Raw genomic sequence first — 24,585 nt, 5'->3', positions numbered from 1 at the left:
GTACTACTTCCAGCTCAATTACACACACATATATCATATATATATATATATATATATATACACACTCTCTCTCTCTCTTCCATTATAAACTCTCCAGCCCCCAGCACAGCTCTCCTGGATCTAACGAGAAGTTGGTTCTAAGGGAAGAATGTAGTGTAACATAAAATGCAGTTTTTCAAGATGGGTACATGTTGGTATGAATCAATGACTAAAAGAATTCCAAAAAGAGTGTGGCTAGGCTATAAAAAGTCTCAAGGAGTCCTCGTGGGTGGAAATCACACCTCTTCCAGGTTTTGCACTCGTTAATTAATTTCAAGTTTATTACACTCTCAAATTTTTCATTATGGTATTCAAGATTATGAAATCAATACTACTTCGTAGATCTATGGCTAAGCGTGTGTTACTTCGTGCATTTTTAGTTGCATTTGCTATAGCCATATTTCCATCTCTACAACTTATCCGTGATGTAGATGATGAGTCAACTAAGCTGAATTCTTATTATGATGGATGTGCTTCTTCATCGAATCAGGCATTAACGGCATTTCCTGGACGGTTTATGTCGTTGGTTTATGTGTTTCCTTATCTTGCTAATGTGATTCCTTGTAAGGAAATGGGGAATATTACAATAGATATGTTTAAAGAGCTAATGGATGAGAAATTGTTGAAAATTAATGCGAAAGCTCTTTGTGTTGGAGATGGAACGGCTTCGGCTGTATCTGCATTGCGTGAATTGGGTTTTATTAATATATTTGGGATGAATCGGCATCCGTTTTTCTCGCTAATGCGTAAAAGCTTTGTTTACGAGCTTGAGTTTGAGGACGAATCTTTTGATTTTGTGTTCTCGAGTGATATCAATAGGGTTACTGTACCTGCCCTTCTTGTGCTAGAAATCGAGCGAGTTCTCAAGGCAGGTGGTATTGGAGCAATGCTTGTCTATGCCCATCACGCAAACCCTGTTAGCTTGATTAAATCTGCTACCCCGATTTCGTTGTACCTGAAAAGCTCAGATGTTTTACATGTGCACAGTATCCATCACTCGTTCTCATTAGTAATTTTCAGGAAGAAATTTGATTGGATCAATCCTTTTGAGCATTATCAGCTCCCTGATGAGTGTCCATCAATTACAGAAAACAAGCCATTTATGCGACATTTGGAGCCTGTTTTAGAGGAAAAATCATTAGCTGTTGAAGGTGGATTTGGATTTTCCTATTTATCTAAGTTTGTGGATATCGCTTCTAGAAAGAGGTTTATCTATATTGATATAGGTGCAGGGCAATTCATGAGTTCCAACACTACAAAATGGTTTTTAACTATGTATCCTGCACCATCTCGAGCTGTTGATGTTTATGTTGTTGATCATAACACAACTGTTCTTTCTTCCTATGTTAATAGGCCAGGTATCACTTTTGTTTATCACCCAGGTTTGGCTGGAAATAAGGTTGCTGTCAATGGTGATCCACCTGATCCACCACCTGAAAATGAAGAGTTTGATTTTCTTGCCTGGTTCAGAGAAACAGTTGCAGCTGGAGATTTCGTAGTTATGAAGATGAATGCACAAGGGGTGGAATTACAATTGCTCCACGAGTTGTTTGAAAGTGGAGACATTTGCCTTGTTGATGAGTTATTCCTTCGATGCACAAACAATGTGGATGGCCAAGGGTCTAAGAATGCAGACTGTTTGGACCTTGTCAAGGGTTTGAGGAGTAATGGAGTGTTTGTTCATCAATGGTTAGAGAACTAAACACCAGTTAAAAAGTTCATTGAACTTCTGGTTTGAATATGGCATTACGTGGAGTCGTGTCCAATTTAAGGATCTTTGTATATTTATGTTGTCTAAGCTGAGGAGAAAACATGTATTCAATCAGCTATTCTATGTTTTATGTTTATGAATAAATGGAAGTGCTACTGGTGTTGTACCAGTGGCTATTTCCTTCGCAGGAATAATTTAATGTTCACTTACGCCTTAACTTAATCTTAATCTGTGAGGAAAACTAATTAATTGCTCTTCCTGGAGTGTGTATCAACTCAAGTGCTCAAGGACCTTGTTAGGGGTTTGAGGAGTAGTGGTGTGTTTGTTCATCAATGGATAGAAGACTGAACACCAGTTAAAAGTTAAACTTATGGTTTCAATATGGCACTACTGTCCGTTGAGTCTTGTCCTCTTTTGAGATCTTTGTTTATGTATGGATCTTTGTTTATCTATGTTATCTAAGCTGAGGAGAAAAACATGTATTCAATCAGCTGTTCTGTTTTAAGTTTAAAAAAATTGGAAGTGCTGCTGGTGTTGCATCAGTGGCTATTTCCTTTGCAGAAGTAATTTAATATTCACTTTTACCTTAATCTGTGAGGAAAACAGATCGGTTGCTCTTCCTGGAGCGTGTATCAACTCTTGTATTCAGTTTCTATAAAATGAAACCATCAATTAGAACTTCAAAAAAGTTTGATCGCAGAGATGATATAAACTTAGGCCACGAGATAAAATGGTACTTTTGAAACAACTGGCTTGTGTACTGAAGTTGTGGTCTTGAAATTCTACATAAACTTCTACACAATACCATTTACTTAGTTTATCCTGACATACTGAGTAGTTTACCCTGACAAACTGAGTTCTTTCTTCATACTTTTGTTTTTCTTTATTGTTATTGTTTAAAGAACTACTATTGTGATACAATGAGCAATATTGCACTCAAGTAACTTGGTTCCACAGTTACAACTTGAGACAAGGAAGAGCCGGAAAATCTAACACCTTAGACAACAGCACACCATGACTTATCATCACCAAACTTAATACCTTGAAACTACTTGTCAACAGCAGAGCTATCAATAACAAACAAGGTTTACTTTCTTTCAAGAGGCGGCTATATGTTACTACTTCAGTCCAGATTAATGAAAATGAAGCTGTATCAACACCCTGCCTACATGTATATCGGCGGTCATGCATGCCCTAGTAAGTCCTTGCACATCACCATGTATATTCCTCAGATCAACTTCAGAAGCTGGGTACACTGAATTACATAATGCAGAACATATACATAATATTGTCAACCATCATTGTTTAGATTGCATGATGTGCAGCAAATATACGTATTTTATGAGTCTTTATCAGCCCTGCCAGTCCACGAGCATATAGCTTCACAGCGGTGGTAATGCCATAATTTGTCATAAACTTCGGTTACACAACAGCCGAGGATGATTATAAGAAAAAAGACGTCGCAAACTATACAAGCATAGTATCTCCACAGAGAATATCTTATTCATCAGGCTTGTTGACCTTGATCTCCAGTAGACGCTCAACTGGCTGACGACAAATGGGGCATCGGTTAGTTTGGAACCTTAGAACCTTTGCACAGCCACTGCACATGCACTGCACACCAAAAAGCAAACATATAACTTAGCCACATAAATATGGTTATCCCCTGACATTTAATGAGAGAAAAGAAGAATACTAAGCCAGTAGTAATGGAAAGGGAGACTGAATGGCCCAACCAGAACGAGAGATTTATCAACTGAAACTATTAGATGGACAACAAAAGAATCCACTTGAACTTGTCCAAAGTAAGTACAAGCAGTAGGGAATTCCCTGATCTCTAATGCAAACGTCAGTCCATGTATATTGAGAAACAAAGACTATAAATACCATGTGTCGGCAAGGAAGGACAGTCGTGTCACGAGGTTCTGAGAGGCAGATCACACATTCTTTTCCTGGGTCATTCCCATCAAAATCACTGTCTACCGAATTCCCGATCCCATAAATCTCCTGTAGTTCGTACCTCATTCCATTCACCCAAAGGATCTGCTTCACTACTCTCACCTGATACTCACCCTTCTCTTTTTTCTCAAACACTGCCTGGGTGATCTGAGAATTTGTGGGTTTAGTATCTGGGCTTCCACCGTTTGTCTCATTATGTCCTAATGGAGATGCCTCTGCTTTAACGGCAAGTGGATAGATTTGCATATCACCTTCTTTTAGTAATTCTGACTCCTCAAGTGTGGAGAAATCAATCCCAGTTCCAGAAGGTTGCCTGAAAGTCTGACCCAGACCTTGCTGGAAAGAAACTGTGATGGGCTGTAGACTTTCCTTCATCGGTGTAAGGTTACAATCCGCCTCTTCCTTTGCAAAGAAGAAAATAGTGATGCTGCATTGCATAATAAACAAACTATCAATCAGACATATCAAACTTCACTTAAAAGTATCAAATAAATCATATCACTCACACCATACGCAAACATCAGAACTGGAAGATACATAAAAAGAACAGAAGAACATTCACCAAAAGATTTTCTGTATGATATCTGTAAGTACATATATCTACTCCTACCTATCAACCAATTACAAGGAGACACATGTCCGACCAACAGTAATAATTCTCAAGTACACATGACCTTCGAGTCATAAGCTACTCCATCCGACATATACACCGCTCTACAAGGCATAAGCCCTCTCAAGATCATATTTATTGAGGCGATTCGTGAGATCTCAATGAAATTTACACAAGCTGCTATAACTTCAATCTGGTCCGCTCAATGCAAACAATGCAAACATACGGGTTAGACAGTCCCCTAAACTGTCGAGGGTTAAACACTCCCCTAAACTGTCATAAGGGTTAGACACTCCCTTAAACTGCGTCACGTCTTACACAACTCCAGGCTTACAAGACATCAGGCCACGTCTTGCAAATATGGTTAAACCCTGTGTACCCTAGTGTAAGGTACAATGTTCACACCATCTATACAGGTTAAACAACTATATGCTCTACAACTTCTCAAACTAAGTACCAGGCCGACGACCTGACAATACTCATGGTAATCATGATAACCATCGCTAAGCCATCTACACTTCTCAGTAACTAGTAACTGAGGGTTAGATGAAATCTACAAACTCAAAACACCACAACTCTCTGCTATAACTGGACAAACTACTTATTGAACGCCTTGACTATCTCTTCTCTTCAACTCATCTCGTCGTCAACAACCTCACATTCTACACTCTACGACTTAGTCCGCCAAATCTTAGGTCTTCAAAACAACCTACTTTAAAAACGACATCAAATTCGTCTAATTGAGGGCTTACCTATTTCAACAACTCAACATGCGACACACAATTGTCCCTCAAGCACGCCATCAACCATCAGTATTTCACCAGTTACAAAAACACGCCTACTCAAGCAACAAATAACAACAATTCGCGCCGTGTCCAAGTACTTTGTATTTCTAGTCAAACCGTTCTTTACAATAGCAACCTAACGAGAGAGGGCTCTGTAAGTACATATATCTACTTCTATCTATCAACCAATTACAAGGAAACACATGTTACATACAATATTCTTCATATATAAGATGTCTTATAAGCTTACAACGTCTTATGGGCTACAAACATATAAAGCCATGTCTAACATGTCTCCATCATGTTGTGCGCCATGATTCCACCTACTATAGCCATCATGCTTTGCACCATGCCTTCCACATCTATAAAAGCCAACCCCATAACTGCGTTGGCTTGATTCCGCTTTCCTATGGAGGAACTACGTAGGCACCTTCTCCACCAAAGAAGGGCAGCCATTAACAAACCTCAACCCCATCTCCTCTCTCAAGGTCTCAACTCTCAACTTTCATTATTTAGCGTAATATCAAACAAAGTTTTAGAGACTGAATTTAGTATTTACAACATCTATAGAAAAGGCCCCCACCTTATCAAAGAACAAAAAAAATGCCCCCAATCTGTTTGGAGCAATTTACACCTAAATTACATTTTTTTTTTTTTTTTTTTATCAGTAAATTGTGATGTGTATATATATATAATCATAAAGTCAAAGTTCGTAGGATGAGATATCCCACTCAGATACAACAAAGGAAAAAACAGATACAAAATCGATACTAGAAAAAAGAAACTACGACTATTAGAGAAAACTAAAACAAAGGGATGCAATCATGCATGGCCGAGCAAGGAATCCCATCTGAACATAAGGTCCCCGAATGATGTATCTGTCCACTCTTCCCAAAACTTCGACCAGAGAAAGACGAATCATGTGTGTTCGTATCTGACACGGATATGAATTGTCTAACACGGCGAAATATCTAAAATTGAGCTATATCACATACATGTGTTCTTCTCGGACATGTGGATACATATCCTATGTGGATTATTTTTGAAATATGGCGTGTCCATGTAACATAGATTACAGAAACAAATACCTAAGGCAACACTAAACCTTTGCAACTACCCTTTAAAACTATCTAAGTAATGGACACTTCATATTCTTAAAAAAATCCGTGTGGGACAGACACGCAGACACTCGTGTTAGGCAGACAAACACATTAAGCATACGATTTCAAACTAGGGTTTATTATATACCCTAAAAGACTCAAAAACTAATCTATTAACATAACCATGATATGCCACTTTCATAGTTATTTATTCATAAGGAGGCGCTTTGTAAGGCTTGCAAGGTCTTGAGCCCAAGAATTACTTTGTGTAACTAGAATAGTAACAATTTAATTTTTAATTAGCTGTCCCGTCCCCATGTCCTACCAAATATAGGTCGTGCATCAGACAATCCTTAAACTGTGTCGGACAACGACACGTACCCGGAGAAAAGTTTCTACGCCTGTAAAGCCATTCGTACCCATGCCAATGTGAAGCTATCAAACTATCAAAAGGTCGAGAATTATAACATTCATCTCAAATTAGGGCTCTATTATAACATTCATCTCAAATTAGGGCGAGCCTGGTTTAGTTTAATTCCTACTTACCTTTTTTCTTTTCTATATGTTTCCCTAGGTGAAACACTACACAATATCGAGCTATTACAATCCATTCCAATGAAGCAAGTAATTTACATGTCCAATGCAATTAATCCAATAGTCCAATGTATGGATCTGCTTCTGGTCATACATAATAAAGTATTTACATAGTGAAGTCATCTTTGTAGATTATAATAGAATGACACACTTAAAGAAAGATTCCTCACTAAACCGGGTTATAAAAGAATCTCAAACAAGTGTGATGTTTTAAGTCTCTCTCTCTCTCTCTCTGCAAACAGAGAGCGGAGATAAGATCTGCTTTTTGCCGAATATATTAACTGTGATAAGCAAGTGCAGAAGAATGGTCGAAATGATGATTTGACTTACAACTTCTGAATAGGGCTTTGTGGTAGGACATATGACCAGTAAGTTCCAAATCAGCAGAGCATATCTAAGATTCTTCTGAAAAATATTGTAGAAAATGGGATTCAATGCCAGATGAATGCCAGACGAGCAGAGAACATTACTTCTCACAGAGAGATCACCAGATCTGTTAAAGCACCATAAGCCCTCCATTTACAAAGCTTTCATGATGCTTTATTCTAGAAACTAGAGTCATCTCGAGAGGGTAGAAATTTGACGGTATGAATTAAGCATGATTTTGAAGTTGCCTAATCAAGAAATAGTAACAAACGGGTGAGAGGGCAACAGAGTGTTGAAACACTATCTCAATGGTTATTCATGGGTAAAGTACCAAATAGTCAAAGCTTCACCCAAAGTCTGAAAACCAACCCCTTCAAGAGTCAACCTCATTGAGAACTCTTCCTTATACAAGCCGTTCTAGATGTCCACTATACGACTTTTATTCAAGTATTGATCTTGCATCATGCCCATTGATATACAATCTAGAAATAGAATTAACTCGAACTCTGGCACTTGCAATGTTGTGAAAATATATTGCACATCTTTCTCCATCTAATGTCCATTTGCTTTTAGGTTTCAGAATATTTGATGGAATTAGTGATACTAAGTATTTTGTAATCTAGTTTACTTAGTAATTGGTATTCTACTGGTATTTGATTTAGTTTTTAGCTAGTTTATAATTAGGATTCTTTGGAGCTCAAGGATTGAATTGTATAAATAAGTCCATTGGCCTCCCGAATTGGTTGGTTGATTTAATGAGAATATTGCTGTGATTTTTGGATTAAAAGTGTGTTGATTTTAGGCTTTGCTAAAATCCCCAGTTAGGGTTAGAATTAGCCTTAATTTATCAATGGTGTGTTGATTAAAAGTTGTTTCCGTCTTTAATTCAAATTGAAAGTAATCTCAAAGTGCGTTAGAATCCTTGGAAAGAAACGACATTTTGTGGAGATTTGAGCTTGAAAAGCTTGACCACGAGCTGAAGCAAGTTTAAAGCCGGACTCAAGATTGAGAACACAAATAGCTACAGTAGCTTCACCAACTTCTTCAGAGACAGTAAGAACTTTATCTCCACATAATCTCGTTCTTTCCAAGGATTCTAGCCGCTCTGATACTACTTTTGATGTGAATTGAAGGTGGAAGCAACTTCAATTAGCACACCACTAATCAAAAGCTAATTCTAACCCTAATTTGGTGGAAAAAGGGAATTTAGTAAAACCTAAAATTGACACTTTTATTCCGAAAATCACAGCAATATTCTTATGATATCAACCAACCAATTTGTGAGGCCAATGACCTTATTTATACAATTCAATCATTGAGCTCCAACGAATCCTAATTATAAACTAGCTAAAGCCTAAGTCAAATACTGCTAAAATACCAAATACTAATTAAACTATAACATACTAAATACTTATTATTACTAATTCTATCTATATATCTTTCATATTGAGACAATCATTTAACTCTTTTCTAGTATCAGCTTTAAGGTTCAACTCCTCAACTGAAAGATTGACCAGTTCCTCTCTTGTTTTAAATATTTTTGGGTTTTACAAATCTACACCCCTATTTGTAAACAAAATTAGACTTGCCCCCCCCCCCCCATTCAGGGAAATTAGACTTGCCCCCCTCCCCAAACTCACACACCGTCTCAGTCAACGCATTTTGATTGTTATCTCGTGGTGAAATGTCCCAACTACCCTTAACTACACCCCTATTTGAAAACAAAATTAGAATTGCCCCCCCAAATTCAAAGGGAAACTAGACTCCCCCAAACGATATATACTTCCGGACTCCCCAAAACGTTATTATACTTCCGAATGTTTGAAAAATTTGGAATAATTCGCGATTTTTTGCCTTGAAACGTATAATACTGTTTTTGGTGAATTTTTCAAAAATTCGGCTTCGGCTAAAAAAAAAACAAAATGAATGAAAATTCGGTTGCGCTTTTGTTATTTTTTATGTATTTTATGTCCTCACTCTTACATTATTAGTGATAAATTAATCTAAAAGTTTTGTTTTTATACTTTTTACCTTTTTAGGCAATATTTAAATTATCATGCCATATATAGTGTGTATATTGAAATTTGAACTGTAATTTCAATCCAAAAACAAATAAATGAAGATACCTATGTGGATCATTCAAACAGTTTCAATGTTTTCGTAGCTAAATTGCTTGGATATATTTATTATGTTGTAAAGAAGGACAACTATTATTAATATTTACTAACACAATATCATGAATTTTTTACTTCCGAATTTTTGCAACCAAACATTTAAAACGCGTATTAATTAAACACCACATAATTGCCGAATTGTGAATTTTTTACCGAATATTTGACCGAACCATTTTTTTGAGTAACCGAATAATTCTTGAATTATTCCCGTACCGAATTTTTGGCGTATCCCGAATTGCTAACAAGGACGGTGTGTGAGTTTGGGAGGGCAAGTCTAATTTCCCTAAATTTGACGGGAGGGGGGGGGCAAGTCTAATTTTGTTTTCAAATAGGGGTGCAGATCTATAAAACCCAAATACCTAAAATACCTCAAAATACTTAAAGGGTAGTTGGGACATTTCACCACAAGATAACAGTCAAAATGCGTTGACTGAGACGGTGTGTGAGTTTGGGGGGCAAGTCTAATTTTGTTTTCAAATAGGGGTGCAGATCTATAAAACCCAAATACCTAAAACACCTCAAAATACTTAAAGGCTAGTTGGGATATTTCACCACGAGATAACAGTCAAAATGCGTTGACTGAGACGGTGTGTGAGTTTGGAGGGCAAGTCTAATTTTGTTTTCAAATAGGGGTGCAGATCTATAAAACCCAAATACCTAAAATACCTCAAAATACTTAAAGGGTAGTTGGGACATTTCACTACGAGATAACAGTCAAAATGCGTTGACTGAGACGATGTGTGAGTTTGGGGGGCAAGTCAAATTTCCCTGAATTTGGGGGGGCAAGTCTAATTTTGTTTTCAAATAGGAGTGCAGATCTATAAAACCCAATATTTTTTTGATAAGTGAATTTTATTGAAACATAATAAAACTAGAGACAATACAAATGGAGTGAGAGAGAGCCTCACCTATAACAACACAACATTACAAAAAACAGTGCACTCAAGAATGGGCACAAAACTAATTAGTCGCCAGTTATAAGAAGTTCCCCAACGAAGTACCAAGTCCCTAAACCTATAATCTTTCCTCTTTGGATAGATGGTGAGCCAATACCAAAGGAAAGATTTCACCTGTAAGACGGGTTGAGAAGGTGGAGTTTCCTTGTGACGAAAAATTAGACCATCCCTTAATCTCCACAACACCCAAATAGTTGCATACGGGACAAGTCTCTTGCTTTAAGCATAGATAAGTGTTCTTGATGCTCTTTAAATTTAACATCAAACCTTTCCAAAGACTTCTTCTTATATTCAATCAACCAATCTTTAACTAACTGCAACTTTTAACTAAGAACAGAGCCAGGTCTACCTGTAACTACAATATTCTTCCACCAGCCTTCTAATAAACGAACCAAGTCACTCTTCTCAAACCACATCAATTCAATGGCTTAAGACCACCCTCACTTTTACAACCTTGGAATAATATCATACAAAGGTCAAATGTATGGTAACCCAAAGCAACCTCAGTATGATCACCAAAATACTGCACCCACTCAGTAGAAGCCAAGAATCTATCCAATCTGCTCACGGCCGGCTGTTCATGATTATCAGTGTGTGAAAACAGAGCACCCTCGAGGTTGAAGTCCACTAGACAAAAATTACTAACAAATTGATTACAGGATCTCATATTACAGTTGATATTGCAATCCCGTCTCTTCTCAGCTGAAAATTTGATTAAATAAACTCTCCACCAATGCACCAAGGTAAATTCCAGTAAGCAGCGATATATCTTCCAATTATGACCATAATTGTTCTTCATCAGCATCATCTACTGATCCTTAAACACTAGTGAAAACCTACCTAAACTCGCCCTCATTAGAGACATGTAACAAATAAAGAGAACATGCACCCTTAAGACACTCCTCAAAGTTTAATTCGTACTATCTTGATGTCATTCTCTTCATCAATATTTAACATACTAATTATTATAAAAGATATCTAAAAATCCTTATGATAATTTAAAATTATACTTGATGCTTCCAATTAGAATTTTCTTATAGTATGACACCAATTGTTGGAATCTGCACCGTATGATAGCCCAATTCTGTATCTTCTTCAATAAATTAGTGCGTCCGATTTCAGACACACTATACTCTTTAAATTGCCTTATATAAGTTAATGGAATTTAAGTACTAATGGCTCTAGAAGAAAAAAGTAGGACAAAAAGGAAAAAAGTGAAACAAAGACTGATGATCTATGTATATACAGAACCTTTGAATTCTCTGTTTAGATATTAAACTCGCGTTTCACGACACGACACCACTACTTGGTCGTAACTTAATCTCACTATTCTTGCAAAACCTACTAAACGCAGTACGACCAGGTGGTTGGAGGGGGCACCTAAAGCAGTGATGGAAACAATACATACAAACAGTACAACTCTACCACATTAGATCATTGAACTTTTCTTATTCTTATATAATTCCTTCACCATGCTACTCGGAATCATACATTACCATGCCGCCCTAAGTTGGTGGTCCTTAACAGTATTCCTATAATCCAATTGACAAATGGATGCACATAAAGAACAAGCAACCACCACCTACATAAACCAACTTAACAAGAATCCTTCCACTACAAGTAAATTAGATTCGAAACTGCACATGGATAACTAATATTCACGATAGTATAAAAACATTTATATATACAAATAAGTAAACAGTACCTTCCAGCAACAGTAGCATCAAAAGTAAAGGCAACAAGAAACCGGCCCGGGTTCTCTTGATCGACCTCCACTCTCAAACTCTCCTTCTTAAGATTAACATCATTCCTAATAGTAACCGCCTTTTGATGCTCAACATAAGGAGCTGGCGGAGGAGGAACAGGACCACAAGGGTACCGTCCACCAACCCAATTAGTATGATCAACATGTGGGGGCCCACCGCCTCGATGATCGTATGGTGCAGGTAATGGTAAAGGCATGGTAGGCGGTGGTGGTGGTGGTGGCGGTGGGTAATAGCCAGAGTATTGGTAATAGTGAGGTGGATTCTGGTTTGGGTATTGAGGTGGGTATGGAGTTGCCGCTGCGAATACGTATCGGTTTCCTGATATTTCGGGTTGGGGTTGTTGTGTTGGAGGTGGTGGTGGATGTGTGTGGGTCCTACTCCTACGTCTGTGCCCATTGCTGCTTCCGCTGTTTCCCATTTTATTTATTTTTTTGTTTTATTGTTTTCGGGTGCAATTTATATTTATATTTATATTTATATTTTTGTTTGTTATTAGAAACAAGAAAGAGAGAGGGGAAATGAATAAAGTGTTTTCTTGGGTTATGAGAGAAGGTGAAGAGATGGGAGTGAGTGAGAAAGATATAATGATTTTTTTTATTCGGGGAGAAGAATCTTCTTTTTTTGAGTGGGGTGGTTCCGTTACGGGCAATGGGGGATTAGACTGGCATAAACGCACCGAAAGAAAGACATTTTTTTTTCGAGAGTTACGCGAAATGAGAACCCGCTCTTTTTGTTAGAGTATACGTACGTAGACCCTAGACAACAACTGTGATACGTTAGAGCATCTCTAATTTGCTGAAAAACCCAGAAAATCGTAGTGTTAATAAATTTCGTGGCAAACAATTGTCACTAACAAATTTGCATCCACCACCCACAGATCACATGCGATGATTGTTCACTACCACCACCTAGAGATGGAGATGCTCTCTTAAATACTAGTATTTAACAGGGCCTCTTTGGCGAAACCCATTTAAGTGGACTTTGTTAAGTATTATAAGGGACATCCTATCAACCAAGCACGTGATGCGCACGTAGTCCATACACAACGACTCTACTTGATTTCAAATATACGAGCACTCGTGTCACACCTTGAATTTTGATAAAATCAGAAAAAACAATATTTGTTTCCGACTATTCGATTTTCGAGGTATGATGCACTCTCAACTTCCAAAAACCCATAACCTGTTTAATTATTCCAATAATTTGAACCCAATAAAAAATTTTAAAAATAAACCAAAGTCCTCTTCATTACCAAAAATTCACAAATTCAAATTAAGTTACAAATTTCCTTTCAACAACTCTTTAATTATAATTACAACTTAAAATACAAAATATTGTATCAACTGAAAATCTATTGCACCTCAAGAGAAAACAAAACATATTCTGTAATGAGACGCTAACGCAAACCACAAGCAACAATCAGCCTTCTTCAACACTAATCTTGTCAAAACTTTTCGACTATGTTCATTTTATGAACACGCTCGATAAGCAAACATGTAAATCGGGTCAGCATTATAAACAATGCTGGTATGAGTAGCCCAAAAATACAAATCATATTTATATATAATATATATATATATATATATATATACAATCAATAAGGCAGTTAGTTCATCCACCGAGGCGCCTAATTAACATCCAACGAATAATACAACATTCCTAAGTACAATAATAAAGATAGGTAGTTCTTCCACTGAGGCGTCTTAGCTTCCAATTCAATAATAATAAGGCATTTAGTTCCTCCACCGAGGCGCCTTAGCTTCCAACCGTACTAGATCAACTACATCTAATAATAAAATAACAAAATTAAAACTTACTATATACCTACACTGGTGTAGGCCTGATCACAGAGTGGGTCACACTTGCATAAATAGTCAATTCAACCCACTCTTCTGTAAAACCATCGGGAATACAACATAAATTACAATGAAACAAACATATCATATATATATAATGTCAATCATCTCATTGAACCAACAAGAACAATCTCAATAACCAATTTCACAACCACAATCAATCATTTATTATAGATTTAACGTACACTTTGATATATCATCACAATTATTGTTTAGAGTTTCTTTAAGTGTCTCTAAAATCACGTTGTCTCTATGTCTTACCTAGTTTCCCTAGCTACCACAATCACTCCCCAACGCCGAACATGTACATCCACATGCCTCCCCTCACGTAATGAACCACTCCGTCCGTAATTACATTAAACGGGATATCGTATACCAGGTAACCCTCACATGAACGTCATTAGGTGAGTACTGCCACTATTCGGCATAAAATATCACGCGTCTTGTTCTAAATTTTGCGAACGAGATAATCAAGTCACTATTCAACTACGATTGCCCTACAAATGGGTCAATCAACATCTTATACGCCCTATACAAGGGCTAATCATATTACGTACGCCCTACACAAAGGGCTAATCACATGAGTTGTGATAGCTAGGTTCTAGGATTTTCGTTACGTAATTTATTCAAACTTATGTCTATGTCTCTTAAAATTTCAACCTCATCACGTGTCAATAAATTATTGCACTAAACCACAATATTTAGAAATATCTCCATGCATCTCATAACAACTTTCATTCTTTCACATGCCAAATAAATAATTGCATTACACTAAACCACAAGATTTAGAATTATCACAATGCATCTCATGACCAGAAGAATTCTTTAACTTGTCAATGTAAAGTCCAACGAAATATTTCCATTTAAACATATCTCAAATTTATCCAAAGACATTTTCATATTATTGCATAGCAACTCAATCATAAATATAACACTAACCTTATTTACGTAATAATTCCTCGAAAATGTTGCATAGAGGACACACGCCTTAAGATCACAATGATATTATATCATTTATTATAATAAAACACAATGGCAGGACAAAGAGAGGCCGGGATCGTCTTGGGATCTGTGTTTGATGTGCATGGGGATCTGAAGAGAGACACGTGTATGACTTAGAACGTTTTGAAACCGTTTCTAATTCTCAAAGGCATTTAAAAATATTTATTTAATGAATTAAATGTTGTAAATTCAATGCATGCATGCATTATCAAAATTTTCAATTACTAAAACAAATAATTATTGCTCTTCTTTCCCATTTGGGTCTTTCCTATTTAATTATTGCATTTAAAACAAACTTAACAACTAATTTATTAGTTTTATTTCTCAAATATATACATTCTAAATTAAATATGTACATTTCTCAAATATAAGTATGGGCTTGGGCTTCAACCACACTACACTCTAGCACGAGAGATTAAATTGAGAGCGTGAACGATCCAGCTTCATCTTCCAGTAATAGCATAGTCTAGCGCTCCCACCTTTCAAGCTCTCAAAGAAACAAAGAAACGGCAGGAGTTAATTTCACAACGACTCATTTCTCTCAGCCAATACTGATTGCTATTAAAACAACCATGATTTTTCCCTTAAGTTGCTCCTCTACTCTCAGTATAAAACCTGGCTCGCTCGCTCTCTCACAATTCGCTAAACTCTCGCTCCAGATTCGCCATTGTTCAAAGAGGTGCTTTTCTATTACTAATGTCTATTTCTTTACATGATTTTCTAATTGTTCATTTAACAATTCATGTTCTCTGTTTGTTTCTCGCTCAAGATTTGCGGCCTCGGCTTACCGAACTCTTACTGCCAGGATTCCAGCAGGTTCTTTACTTGATTCAATTTGCTTTCCCTTCAATTAGTTTTCGATTTCAGGTTACTTGATTCAATTTGCTTTTCCTTCAATTAGTTTTCGATTTCAGGTTACATGATTCAATTTGCTTTCCCTTACATTAGTTTTCGATTTCAGAACCTTACGTAATTTACTATTGCGTGCTATCTTTTTTTACTGAAATTGGCCTACGTTACTGTAGCCACAGTGATATGATGCATGTGCCATTTACAGCATTTTATGTTGATTGCCCATATGTTCTGAAATCCAATTGACGTAACTAAATATGTAGCAAAACATTTTGACAGTTTAGTCGTTTATGCGTGGCTCAGTTTGGGTTAAGGTGTTTACAATTTAGCCGTTTATGCGTGGCTCAGTTTGGGTTAGGTGTTTGTGAGATATGTTAAGCATTCCTGGTAACCAGTACCATTTGTAACTGCTAACAAACAATCTTAGCGTCACATCTATTAATATATTTCCCAATCTTGGGTATTTGGGTTTCGAAATTGGTCATTTGTCATTTTTGGTTACCAAAAATATTCTGCACCTTAGTTAAAAAAAGTCGTCGTTTTTTGTTTGGATGTGGCAACCTAATTTTTTTTAATGCGGGTAGTCGAATCTTGAAATGCTAAGTTATGAATTCCAACGGAGGTGATTAAATATGTGGCAAGACATTTTGACATTTGAGGTTTTGGATTAAATTGTTAAGTAAGCGTGGTTTGCACATGCTGCCATGATCTAAAACGTCAACCCCTACGTATGCACACTTAGTGATATTGGAATATTGGTGCCGCACCTGCTGCCTGGGTCTTTCTGTTAGTCTTAATCTTATGTATACAAGAATATAATAGACTAGGCCATTACGGTATTTTTAGTGTTTCTTTCAATTTGCACGAGAGTTAGTAAGCAGATACTCCTGGAGCAAGGTCTTAAAACTAAATTGATCCAACACGTAGTGAGCATGTTTTAAGACATAGCTGCTTACTTAATGTTTGGTATTTATGTTGTGACTCTTGACCAGGTTTATGTCGTATGTATTTCCTAGATGGGTCTTAAACCGAGATGGGTCTTTTTCCCAATTGCTTTTGAGTCATTTTGTCGTGTTTACCATTTTCCTGGTTTAACATATTTAATTTTCCACATGATAGCTTTTGGCGAGAATGTCGAATCAGCAATTCACCGATCTCGACAAACTTCACACTCGAACGGTGGTCAGCCCCGAAGTTTAGAGTTGTAGCAGACAATCCAGTCCATGAATCTCTTATTGTTCAAATGTGTGTTATCGTTAACCGAGCATATCGCGGTGGTCATGATTGCTAAAACGGATTGCTCTGTGGCTCCAATCCCTGTAAACGGATTTTAGAAGTGCGGCTACTCTAGCCACATGAGGTTCCGCCATAGATGTACCTAAGTATAGTACATAATCTATCACCAAAGAATAGATGCCAACTTCCATGCACGGCTTATTTGGGGCTCTGAAAGCACACCCACGTCACGGAGCTAAGATATCCGGTTTTAATGAACCGTTCAACACGCCTAAATGAAGCTTTTTTTCAACACCTGAGCTAATACAATGAAAGAGTATAGCATCTATCTAAAGTTTGTCAGCTACTTCCGATTCTTTTTTTGCTAAGGACACTTCTTATTCCGATTATATCATGTCCCCGTATTAATCGGCCCCTCTTACAAGTATTTTTTCCACATGTCTTCATCTTGAATGGGATTTTCACTAATACACTTTGGATGCAAGTGTGATTTTCATTTTTCCTTATAATGAACTTTGGATACTCTTTGCTAAATTTTGGTAGACAAATAGCCCTTTGGAAGGCTCAATTTTAAGTATTTGTGATTACATTTCGAGTTTCATGTCTTTGGGTGATTTTGAAATGTTGCGCATCACTTGGTCAGTATGGACTTTGGATATCAATGTTGTCTACGTACTTTAGTTCTACTATTTTTTCTTCTTAGAATGCACTTTTGGTTGTGTTTGTTTGATTTTGCTAATTAAAAAATCCTTCGGGAAATGAATGATGTAAACCTTTTTCTTATGTTAATCTTATATTTCTTTTTTCCTTCGGTTTTTGAGCTCACAATCCAGAAAGTATATCATTGGATTTTACTTCTATTGTGCATTTGTGCTTCATTTGGATTGTTGTTAATCTTTGTTTCATGCTTCGAGTATTTGTGAATTTTACATTTCGAGTTTCATCTTTGGGTGATTTTTGAAATGTTGCGCATCACTTGCCCTCAAGCATGGACTTTGAATATCGCTCAGATCTACATACTTCAGTTCTCATTTTTTCTTTTTTAGAATGCACTTTTGGTTGTTTTGTTTGATTTTGCTAATTAAAAATCCTTCGAAATGGATAATGTCAACCTTTTCCTTATGTTAATCCCAGTATTTCTTTTTTCCTTGGGTTTTGAGTTCACAATCTAGAAAGTGTATCATTGGGTTTTACTTCTATTGTGCATTTGTGCTTCATTTGGATTGTTTGTTAATCTTTGTTTCGCTCATATGCAAATTTCAGATAATGGGGCGGGCTCTTGAAAGAGCTTTGTTTGCACCCAAAGACTTAGTACCGGATGAAATAGTGGCCAGCAGGGAAAGTGTTGATGTTGTCAAGGTTTGTTTAGGAGTTGAAGTCTATCAGTAAATGAGTGGCTCTGCAAAACCTAAACAAGACGTCCGCCTTTGGCTTCGCGCTCTTCCAACTTGTAAGTTTTTATTCTGGAACAATTGTTTATTCTCTATATTCAACAAATACTGCCTCATGGAAAAAACTACCGGGATTATAGTCACGCTCATATATTGGATGGGATGATTTGGGAGTTGGTACATTGATTGGTCCAAGTCATAGGAATATCCAAAGAACTCCAAGTCATAGGAATATCATCACACTGAACCTGATTTTAATGATAACATATTTTGTCTTTCATTACATCGGTGTTGGATGCTAATTATTACGCCCTTCTCTATTACGCTCCAAATGAATCATACCTTAATCCAAGTTGAGTGAAATCAAGGTTAGTTCATTGCTATCGTTATAATGGATTATAGTCTTTTTAAGCATTCGGTAATCCAATGCTGGTTCCCATTATTACTATACTTTAAACTGTAAGTTGACGATGTTGTCTCATAATTTTGCTTTCCGTGGACCTTATCATCAAATTGTATATACGCCAAGATTATTATTCTGTGTCCTTATTTACCTAATACCCCAATCTTATCAAACTGTTTATAGAACCCATGGACACCCAAGCATCATCATACATACATAATGAAACTGTACAAGAGTACATTAAGAACTAACGAGCAGCCCAACTTGAGGTTAGATGTCCTTTAAAACAGATTTTTCATGTACTGGCTTTCCTACTTATTCCCACGTTATTGGTTTTCTAATCTATAATCAAACTTTAAACTTGAATGAATCTGTCTAAGGCCCTACGGATGCCTATTTCTGGCCCTGTTCCAGTACACCAACAGCGTGCACTATCCCACACAATGGAATCCGATGTAACTATGGGAGACTCATCAACACAACACCGGTTATCTCATGAGGCTACAGTCCGCAGTGAATCAAATAGCCAGTCAACTATCAGTCTAGCAGCGCCATCTATGTCCACATGGAACATGCATTCGCTCCTTCAGTTAGGACCCTCTCGGCGTTCAATAGCTCAACGTGCACGTCGTCAACGGGAGGAAGCTCTAAGAGTTTCAGCCACCCAAAGGGATCGCATATATCCTCCTTCCCTAACTCACGGCCTCACAATGGAAACAGCAGTACATTCTATCGATGCAACAAATTTCACTACAACCACCGAGCGAGCAGATAAAGGAAAGCATATTGTAATTGCTGAGACTCTTTCACCCCAGCCGTACATCAACTCAGACCCTGCTGGACCGTCATATGGTGGATGTTCTTCTGGCGCAACTCAGCATGAGCACTTCCCTCTATCAACACGTAACTTCACCCCCGGTTTTCATCTTGGGTCATTTTCCTTAACGAGCAACATGTAAGTAGCATGTCCAAACTTAACTATTCCCGTTATGAACAATTATAAATTACTATACTAATTGTTTTTTCCCAACCAAAATTAGCTCCACAAACAATTTGCCTCCAAACAGTACTGAGCCGGATGTTCCCGCTCAAGGCGCTATTAGGCCCGAGGAAAATTCTGAAGAAGCATCCGAATATTCTGCCGAAGAATACTATGACATTGACGAACTTGAAAATCCAACCAAACAATGCCTTCTATCCCGGTCGAAAGTCCATTACCTTGGGGAACTAGATGTTCAATGTCGGTCTTGCTTCGCTTTTACATTGGAGCGCCAGAGCAACTCTCCAGTTCAACTAAAAAACCTTTATTCGGATCATGCCGCTCCAAGGAAAAATAAAACTGCCCTCACTTGATCCATCGCCTCCGCTTGAATCACTCTTCGAAGGTAACGATTGGCTTTCACGTGATTTTCGGAAGAACATTCGGGGATATAATGCTTGCAATGCATTCACCAGTCTTGGCATTAAAGCAAATGACCGAATCTTGAAAGGACGTGGACCAAAGTCGTTCACTATACATGGAGAGCTCTGCCATAAGATTGGATCACTTTTACCTAATGAACATGTCGACCCAAAATACACCCAGTTATACATTTATGATGCTGGCGCGGCTTTGGATTATCGACAACAACGCAATAAGCATTTACTAAAGGAGGTGCTAAGTATTGTACAAGGTGTTTTGGTACAGGCAAATGCGTGGTCAAAGTTTTTCAAAAATGCACATGAGGTCTTAAGTTCAAGTGCATCGGCGGACAACAATATACCAGCCTTCATACAATACACTCCAGAACGGATCGCTGCCGATATAATCTCCCGGCAACTTCTGAAATCACTGTGGTATTACCCGGTGATGAGACAAAGTATGATATGTTACGAGACATCGTTATTCACTACAAAGAAGGTGGACTAGAGAGGATAAGTGAATGTCATCCTGCTTATACACCTCTTCATTATGTACTTCTTTTCCCTATAGGAGACCTTGGTTGGGCACCGGATTTGCGACAATGGGATGTCAAGAACAATTGCCCAAGTGATGCCAGACTAACGCAAGTACAGTATTATTCATACCGTTTATTTGACCGTCCAACTGAATACTCTTCCATACTCAGGGGAGGCTCCCTCTACCAAGAATGGATAGTTGATGCTTGGGCTGCAACTGAACAGAATCGCCTGCGCTATATTTGCCTGAATCAAGACAACATTCGTGCGGAAGTGTACAACGGTTTGACGGACATTACAGCAGACGGCCTGCCTCTTGATCAAGTTGGCCAGCGTTACATTCTCCCATCATCTCACACGGGTAGCCCAAGACATATGTATGAGATCTACCAAGACTCAATGGCCATTCACGAGATACAACAAACACCCGTGATGTATTCCTAACAAAGAAATAAAAAATCCAAATTGGCGAGAAATCATAAGAGCTCTCAAACCACACCAAACTGCTGGCGTCGATGGACTGAGGTGGTTGCCCGTGTATTCAAATGAAAAGGAAAGCAATAATGGAAGAGATAAAAAATAACGGCGTGTTTGGCGAAAAAGCTGCATCCGTCTACACTATCGAAGTTCCAAAACGAGGATCGCCACACATGCACGCCTCATCTTCCTCAAGCAACCCGATAAGATCCGTAATGCCAATCAAGTCAATAAGATTGTTTCTGCGGAGTTCCCAAACCCTATCTCGGAACCTAATCTTTTCGAGACAGTGAAGAGGTGTATGGTACACGGCCCATGTGGACCTAAAAATCCAAAGGCCCCCTGCATGGAGAATGGTCGTTGTACAAAACATTACCCCCGCGCTTTTACAGATGAAACTACAATGGATCAAGTTGGATATCCAGTTTACGCATCTACGCAATACCGAACTAATATGAGGTGCTTGCTGATTGCAAAGTTGATAACCGAGATGTCGCCCCCCCTACAACCCCCACTTATCAGAGCTGCTCAACTGCCATATAAATGTTGAAGTTTGTGCATCGGTTCGTGCAGTTAAATACATTCACAAATACATTTACAAAGGGCATGATAGGGCAACAATGGTTATTGTTGGTACCGATGATGAGATCAAAACAAAGACATTGATGCACGGTATGTCGGGCCACCCGGCTGCATGGCGCCTTCTTCGAGTTCCCCTCTGCACAAAGAGTTACCACACGCTGAAAGGTCGGTTCATTTGGAAGGGATGCATCAAGTTGTTTACAATGCAAAGGAGTCAAGGGCTACAGTTCTCGCAAAGAGCTATAAATCGAGATCAACTCTAACGGCTTTCTTCAAATGTTGTGCGAAGATTCGGTGCCCGTAGATATACTTACCGGGAGTTCCCACGATGATATGTCCGGAAAAGAGATAAAAAGATTTGGAAACTAAGGGACCACGGTTATGCTATTGGGAGAATGTACTTTGCAAATCCAAATGCCGGAGAACGCTTCCTTCGCCTTTACTCTTGGCTGTTTAGTTAGAGGACCAACATCATTTGAAGATCTTCATGACGGTTGACGGCTTTGAGCATGACACATTCAAAGCAAAGATCGTTGCCGTGGACTTCGAATCCGACGACGAAAGGAGGAGAATGTCTACAAGAGGCGTCGGTGATGAAGACCCGGATACCAACCGCTGGCAGATTGTTCAACGTAATCCTTTTGGAATGTTCCCCAACTAGTCCCGCAACACTATGGAATGAATTTTCTACGATATTTGTGACGATCCGCTCACATGATACGTTCCAAGTTTAACAACCATAGTCCAACTCTGAGAGGAAATAGCCGATTATGGTTTGTTCCTAATTAACAAGTTGCTTTTCGCGGGTAAGACTTTATCTAATTTCCCGGACATGCCACAACCAAAAAAGATTGGGACCAAATTTGGTGGGAACGGACTTATTTGGGAGCAGAGGGAATTGCGAAGAAGGTCTTGAACAAGAGGCAAATGCAAATTTGGAATGCCCGAATCTTGAACAACTTCATGCCCACACCGAGATAACAGATTCATTCAGCAAAACAATATGGGAGAGACTTTCTTCCTAAATGGTGCAAATGGGGCGAAAAAAAGCGTTAAATGTCTACAACACAATTGTCTTTGCTACTTGCCGCGATCAAGGCCATATTGTCATCAATGTTAAGTCTGTCGGGGATAGCATCGCGCTCTTCTTTGTCAAAGTGGCGGGACCGACACTCTACTTTTTGCCTCCCAATCGGATATTATGGACAACACCTTCTCGCGGGTTTTCAAAAACTCCATACATCTTTGAAATCGTTCAAGGAAGTTAGCTTAATTATTTGGGATGAAGTCCCCATGCAAAGACTGAACAACTGCGTCGAAGCCGTTGAAAGAACACCGAGGGATATCCGAAAATTCAAAGCCTTTCGAGGAATTACTATGGTTCTAGGCGGAGATTTCAGCAAACGCGTTGCCTATTGTACCAAAAAGGCAGCAGAAACAATTCGTCGAACATCGGAGAAAGATCCCAAATGGACACACACGCACAAGTCTTGCACTTGGTACATAACATGAGATTGGAGATGTCGAGCCTAATAATGCCGGCCAGAGATTACTTGATCAAGGTACTTTACAAATCAAAACATCATAAAAATTAAAGATTAAAAAGGCATGTTCTTGACTCAAACTTCTCTCAATTTTTTTAGATTGGCACGAATCCTTTAGATATTGTTGAGTTGCCAATAGGGATCTGGCTTAATACTTGACATAGGGGATCTTATTTCGTCGGTTTATCCCGATTTGAATGTGTGATTGGGGCGGCAACACCAGTTTTACTTGGACTCGAAAGAACCATCCTAGTCGCTTTCGAAATGACGATGTCAGCGTCGTTAACCGAGCGGCCCTGAATTTGTTCCCCGGTCAAGAGATTTCTTACTTAGTGGCAGATAAAGTTGTCGATGATATTACAAGCCCTCAAAACAACGGATCCACATACCCAAGTGAGTTTTTAAATTCCCTAGATCCCTCAAGCTTTCCACCGTTTAATCTCCAACTGAAAATAGGCTGCCCTATAATGTTGCTTAGGAATATTGCCCCAAGAGATGGGCTTTGCAATGGAACCCGTCTGATTGTATTACACTGCGAAAGTAGAGTACTGGAAGCAATGATCATAACTGGAGCCAAGGCTGGAAATACTGTATTTATTCCAAGGATATCCCTAATGCCATCAACAACTGAAATGCCGTTTCAAATGTCGAGACGGCAATTTCCCGTTAGACTGGCCTTTGCAATGACAATCAACAAGTCTCAAGGACAATCAGTCAAGTATGTCGGCATCAACTTAGAGACCCCAGCATTCAGTCATGGCCAGCTCTATGTCGCACTTTCTAGGTGCACGTCTTCAAAAAGAATTACGGTCCTACTACCACACGATTCATCCAATTGCACCACCAACATTGTATACCCCGGCGTGCTTCAGAAGCATCGTTAAAGGTAAAGCCGGCTTATGTCTATGCATTTCTTACATTGCCTATTATTAGGTATACATAACTATACCCTCCTCTTGATTGTACTGTACATCTTGGCTTTTTTGGTCGTGGGTTTATAAGAGCACTTAGGCATTATCAGCACCTTAATAATGGCACTACTATTTTCTTAAAACAAATGTCTATAATCGATGACTGTATTGTGGCACATGAATCACTCATGGGCAGATGAGTTAGATCAACTTTTGAACATGATCTTAGTATTATGGGTATTAAGCTGCATGCATTTATTTGTCGTCCTCCTGTTTTTCGTCTTATTCACTAAGCACTACTCTGTGAAGCTGGACTGTAACTGAGCTGAAAAT

The 24,585-nt window shown here is 38.3% G+C and overlaps 3 protein-coding genes across 3 annotated transcripts; 2 read left to right on the top strand and 1 right to left on the bottom strand.

The window, feature by feature from the left end:
- Window positions 1-200: 200 nt before the first annotated feature.
- LOC147487811 (uncharacterized) lies at window positions 201-1,967 on the top strand. Its single transcript, XM_086574923.1, has one exon. It carries the CDS (start codon window positions 344-346, stop codon window positions 1,739-1,741), a length of 1,398 nt encoding a protein of 465 aa, XP_086431049.1. The 5' UTR covers window positions 201-343; the 3' UTR covers window positions 1,742-1,967.
- Window positions 1,968-2,818: 851 nt separating this feature from the next.
- On the bottom strand, window positions 2,819-12,944 carry LOC147487810 (putative E3 ubiquitin-protein ligase LUL2). The gene is made up of 3 exons (XM_086574924.1): window positions 12,000-12,944; window positions 3,638-4,136; window positions 2,819-3,364 (listed from the first exon to the last, which is right to left on the bottom strand). The coding sequence occupies exons 1-3, from the start codon at window positions 12,476-12,478 to the stop codon at window positions 3,251-3,253; spliced, it is 1,092 nt and encodes a 363-aa protein (XP_086431050.1). The 5' UTR covers window positions 12,479-12,944; the 3' UTR covers window positions 2,819-3,250.
- A 10,864-nt stretch (window positions 12,945-23,808) lies between these two features.
- LOC147487809 (uncharacterized) lies at window positions 23,809-24,225 on the top strand. The gene has a single exon (XM_086574148.1). The coding sequence runs from the start codon at window positions 23,809-23,811 to the stop codon at window positions 24,223-24,225; it is 417 nt and encodes a 138-aa protein (XP_086430274.1).
- The last annotated feature ends 360 nt before the right edge of the window (window positions 24,226-24,585 follow it).

This window comes from Coptis chinensis, chromosome 7 (assembly GCF_015680905.1).
Source record: "Coptis chinensis isolate HL-2020 chromosome 7, ASM1568090v1, whole genome shotgun sequence".
NCBI lineage: Eukaryota > Viridiplantae > Streptophyta > Magnoliopsida > Ranunculales > Ranunculaceae > Coptis > Coptis chinensis.
Note: the sequence above shows the minus strand (reverse complement) of the source record. Positions and strands in the feature narration are given on the sequence as shown.

Bases quoted from the DNA above. Each gene is read 5' to 3' on its own strand.
- LOC147487811 (XM_086574923.1), top strand. From the start codon at position 344: ATGGTATTCAAGATTATGAAATCAATACTACTTCGTAGATCTATGGCT.
- LOC147487810 (XM_086574924.1), bottom strand. From the start codon at position 12,478: ATGGGAAACAGCGGAAGCAGCAATGGGCACAGACGTAGGAGTAGGACC. The intron at 4,137-11,999 runs GTACTGTTTACT...TATGCAATGCAG, and splicing joins GATGCTACTGTTGCTGGAAG to CATCACTATTTTCTTCTTTG. The intron at 3,365-3,637 runs GTATTTATAGTC...TTTGGTGTGCAG, and splicing joins TCCTTCCTTGCCGACACATG to TGCATGTGCAGTGGCTGTGC.
- LOC147487809 (XM_086574148.1), top strand. From the start codon at position 23,809: ATGTTGCTTAGGAATATTGCCCCAAGAGATGGGCTTTGCAATGGAACC.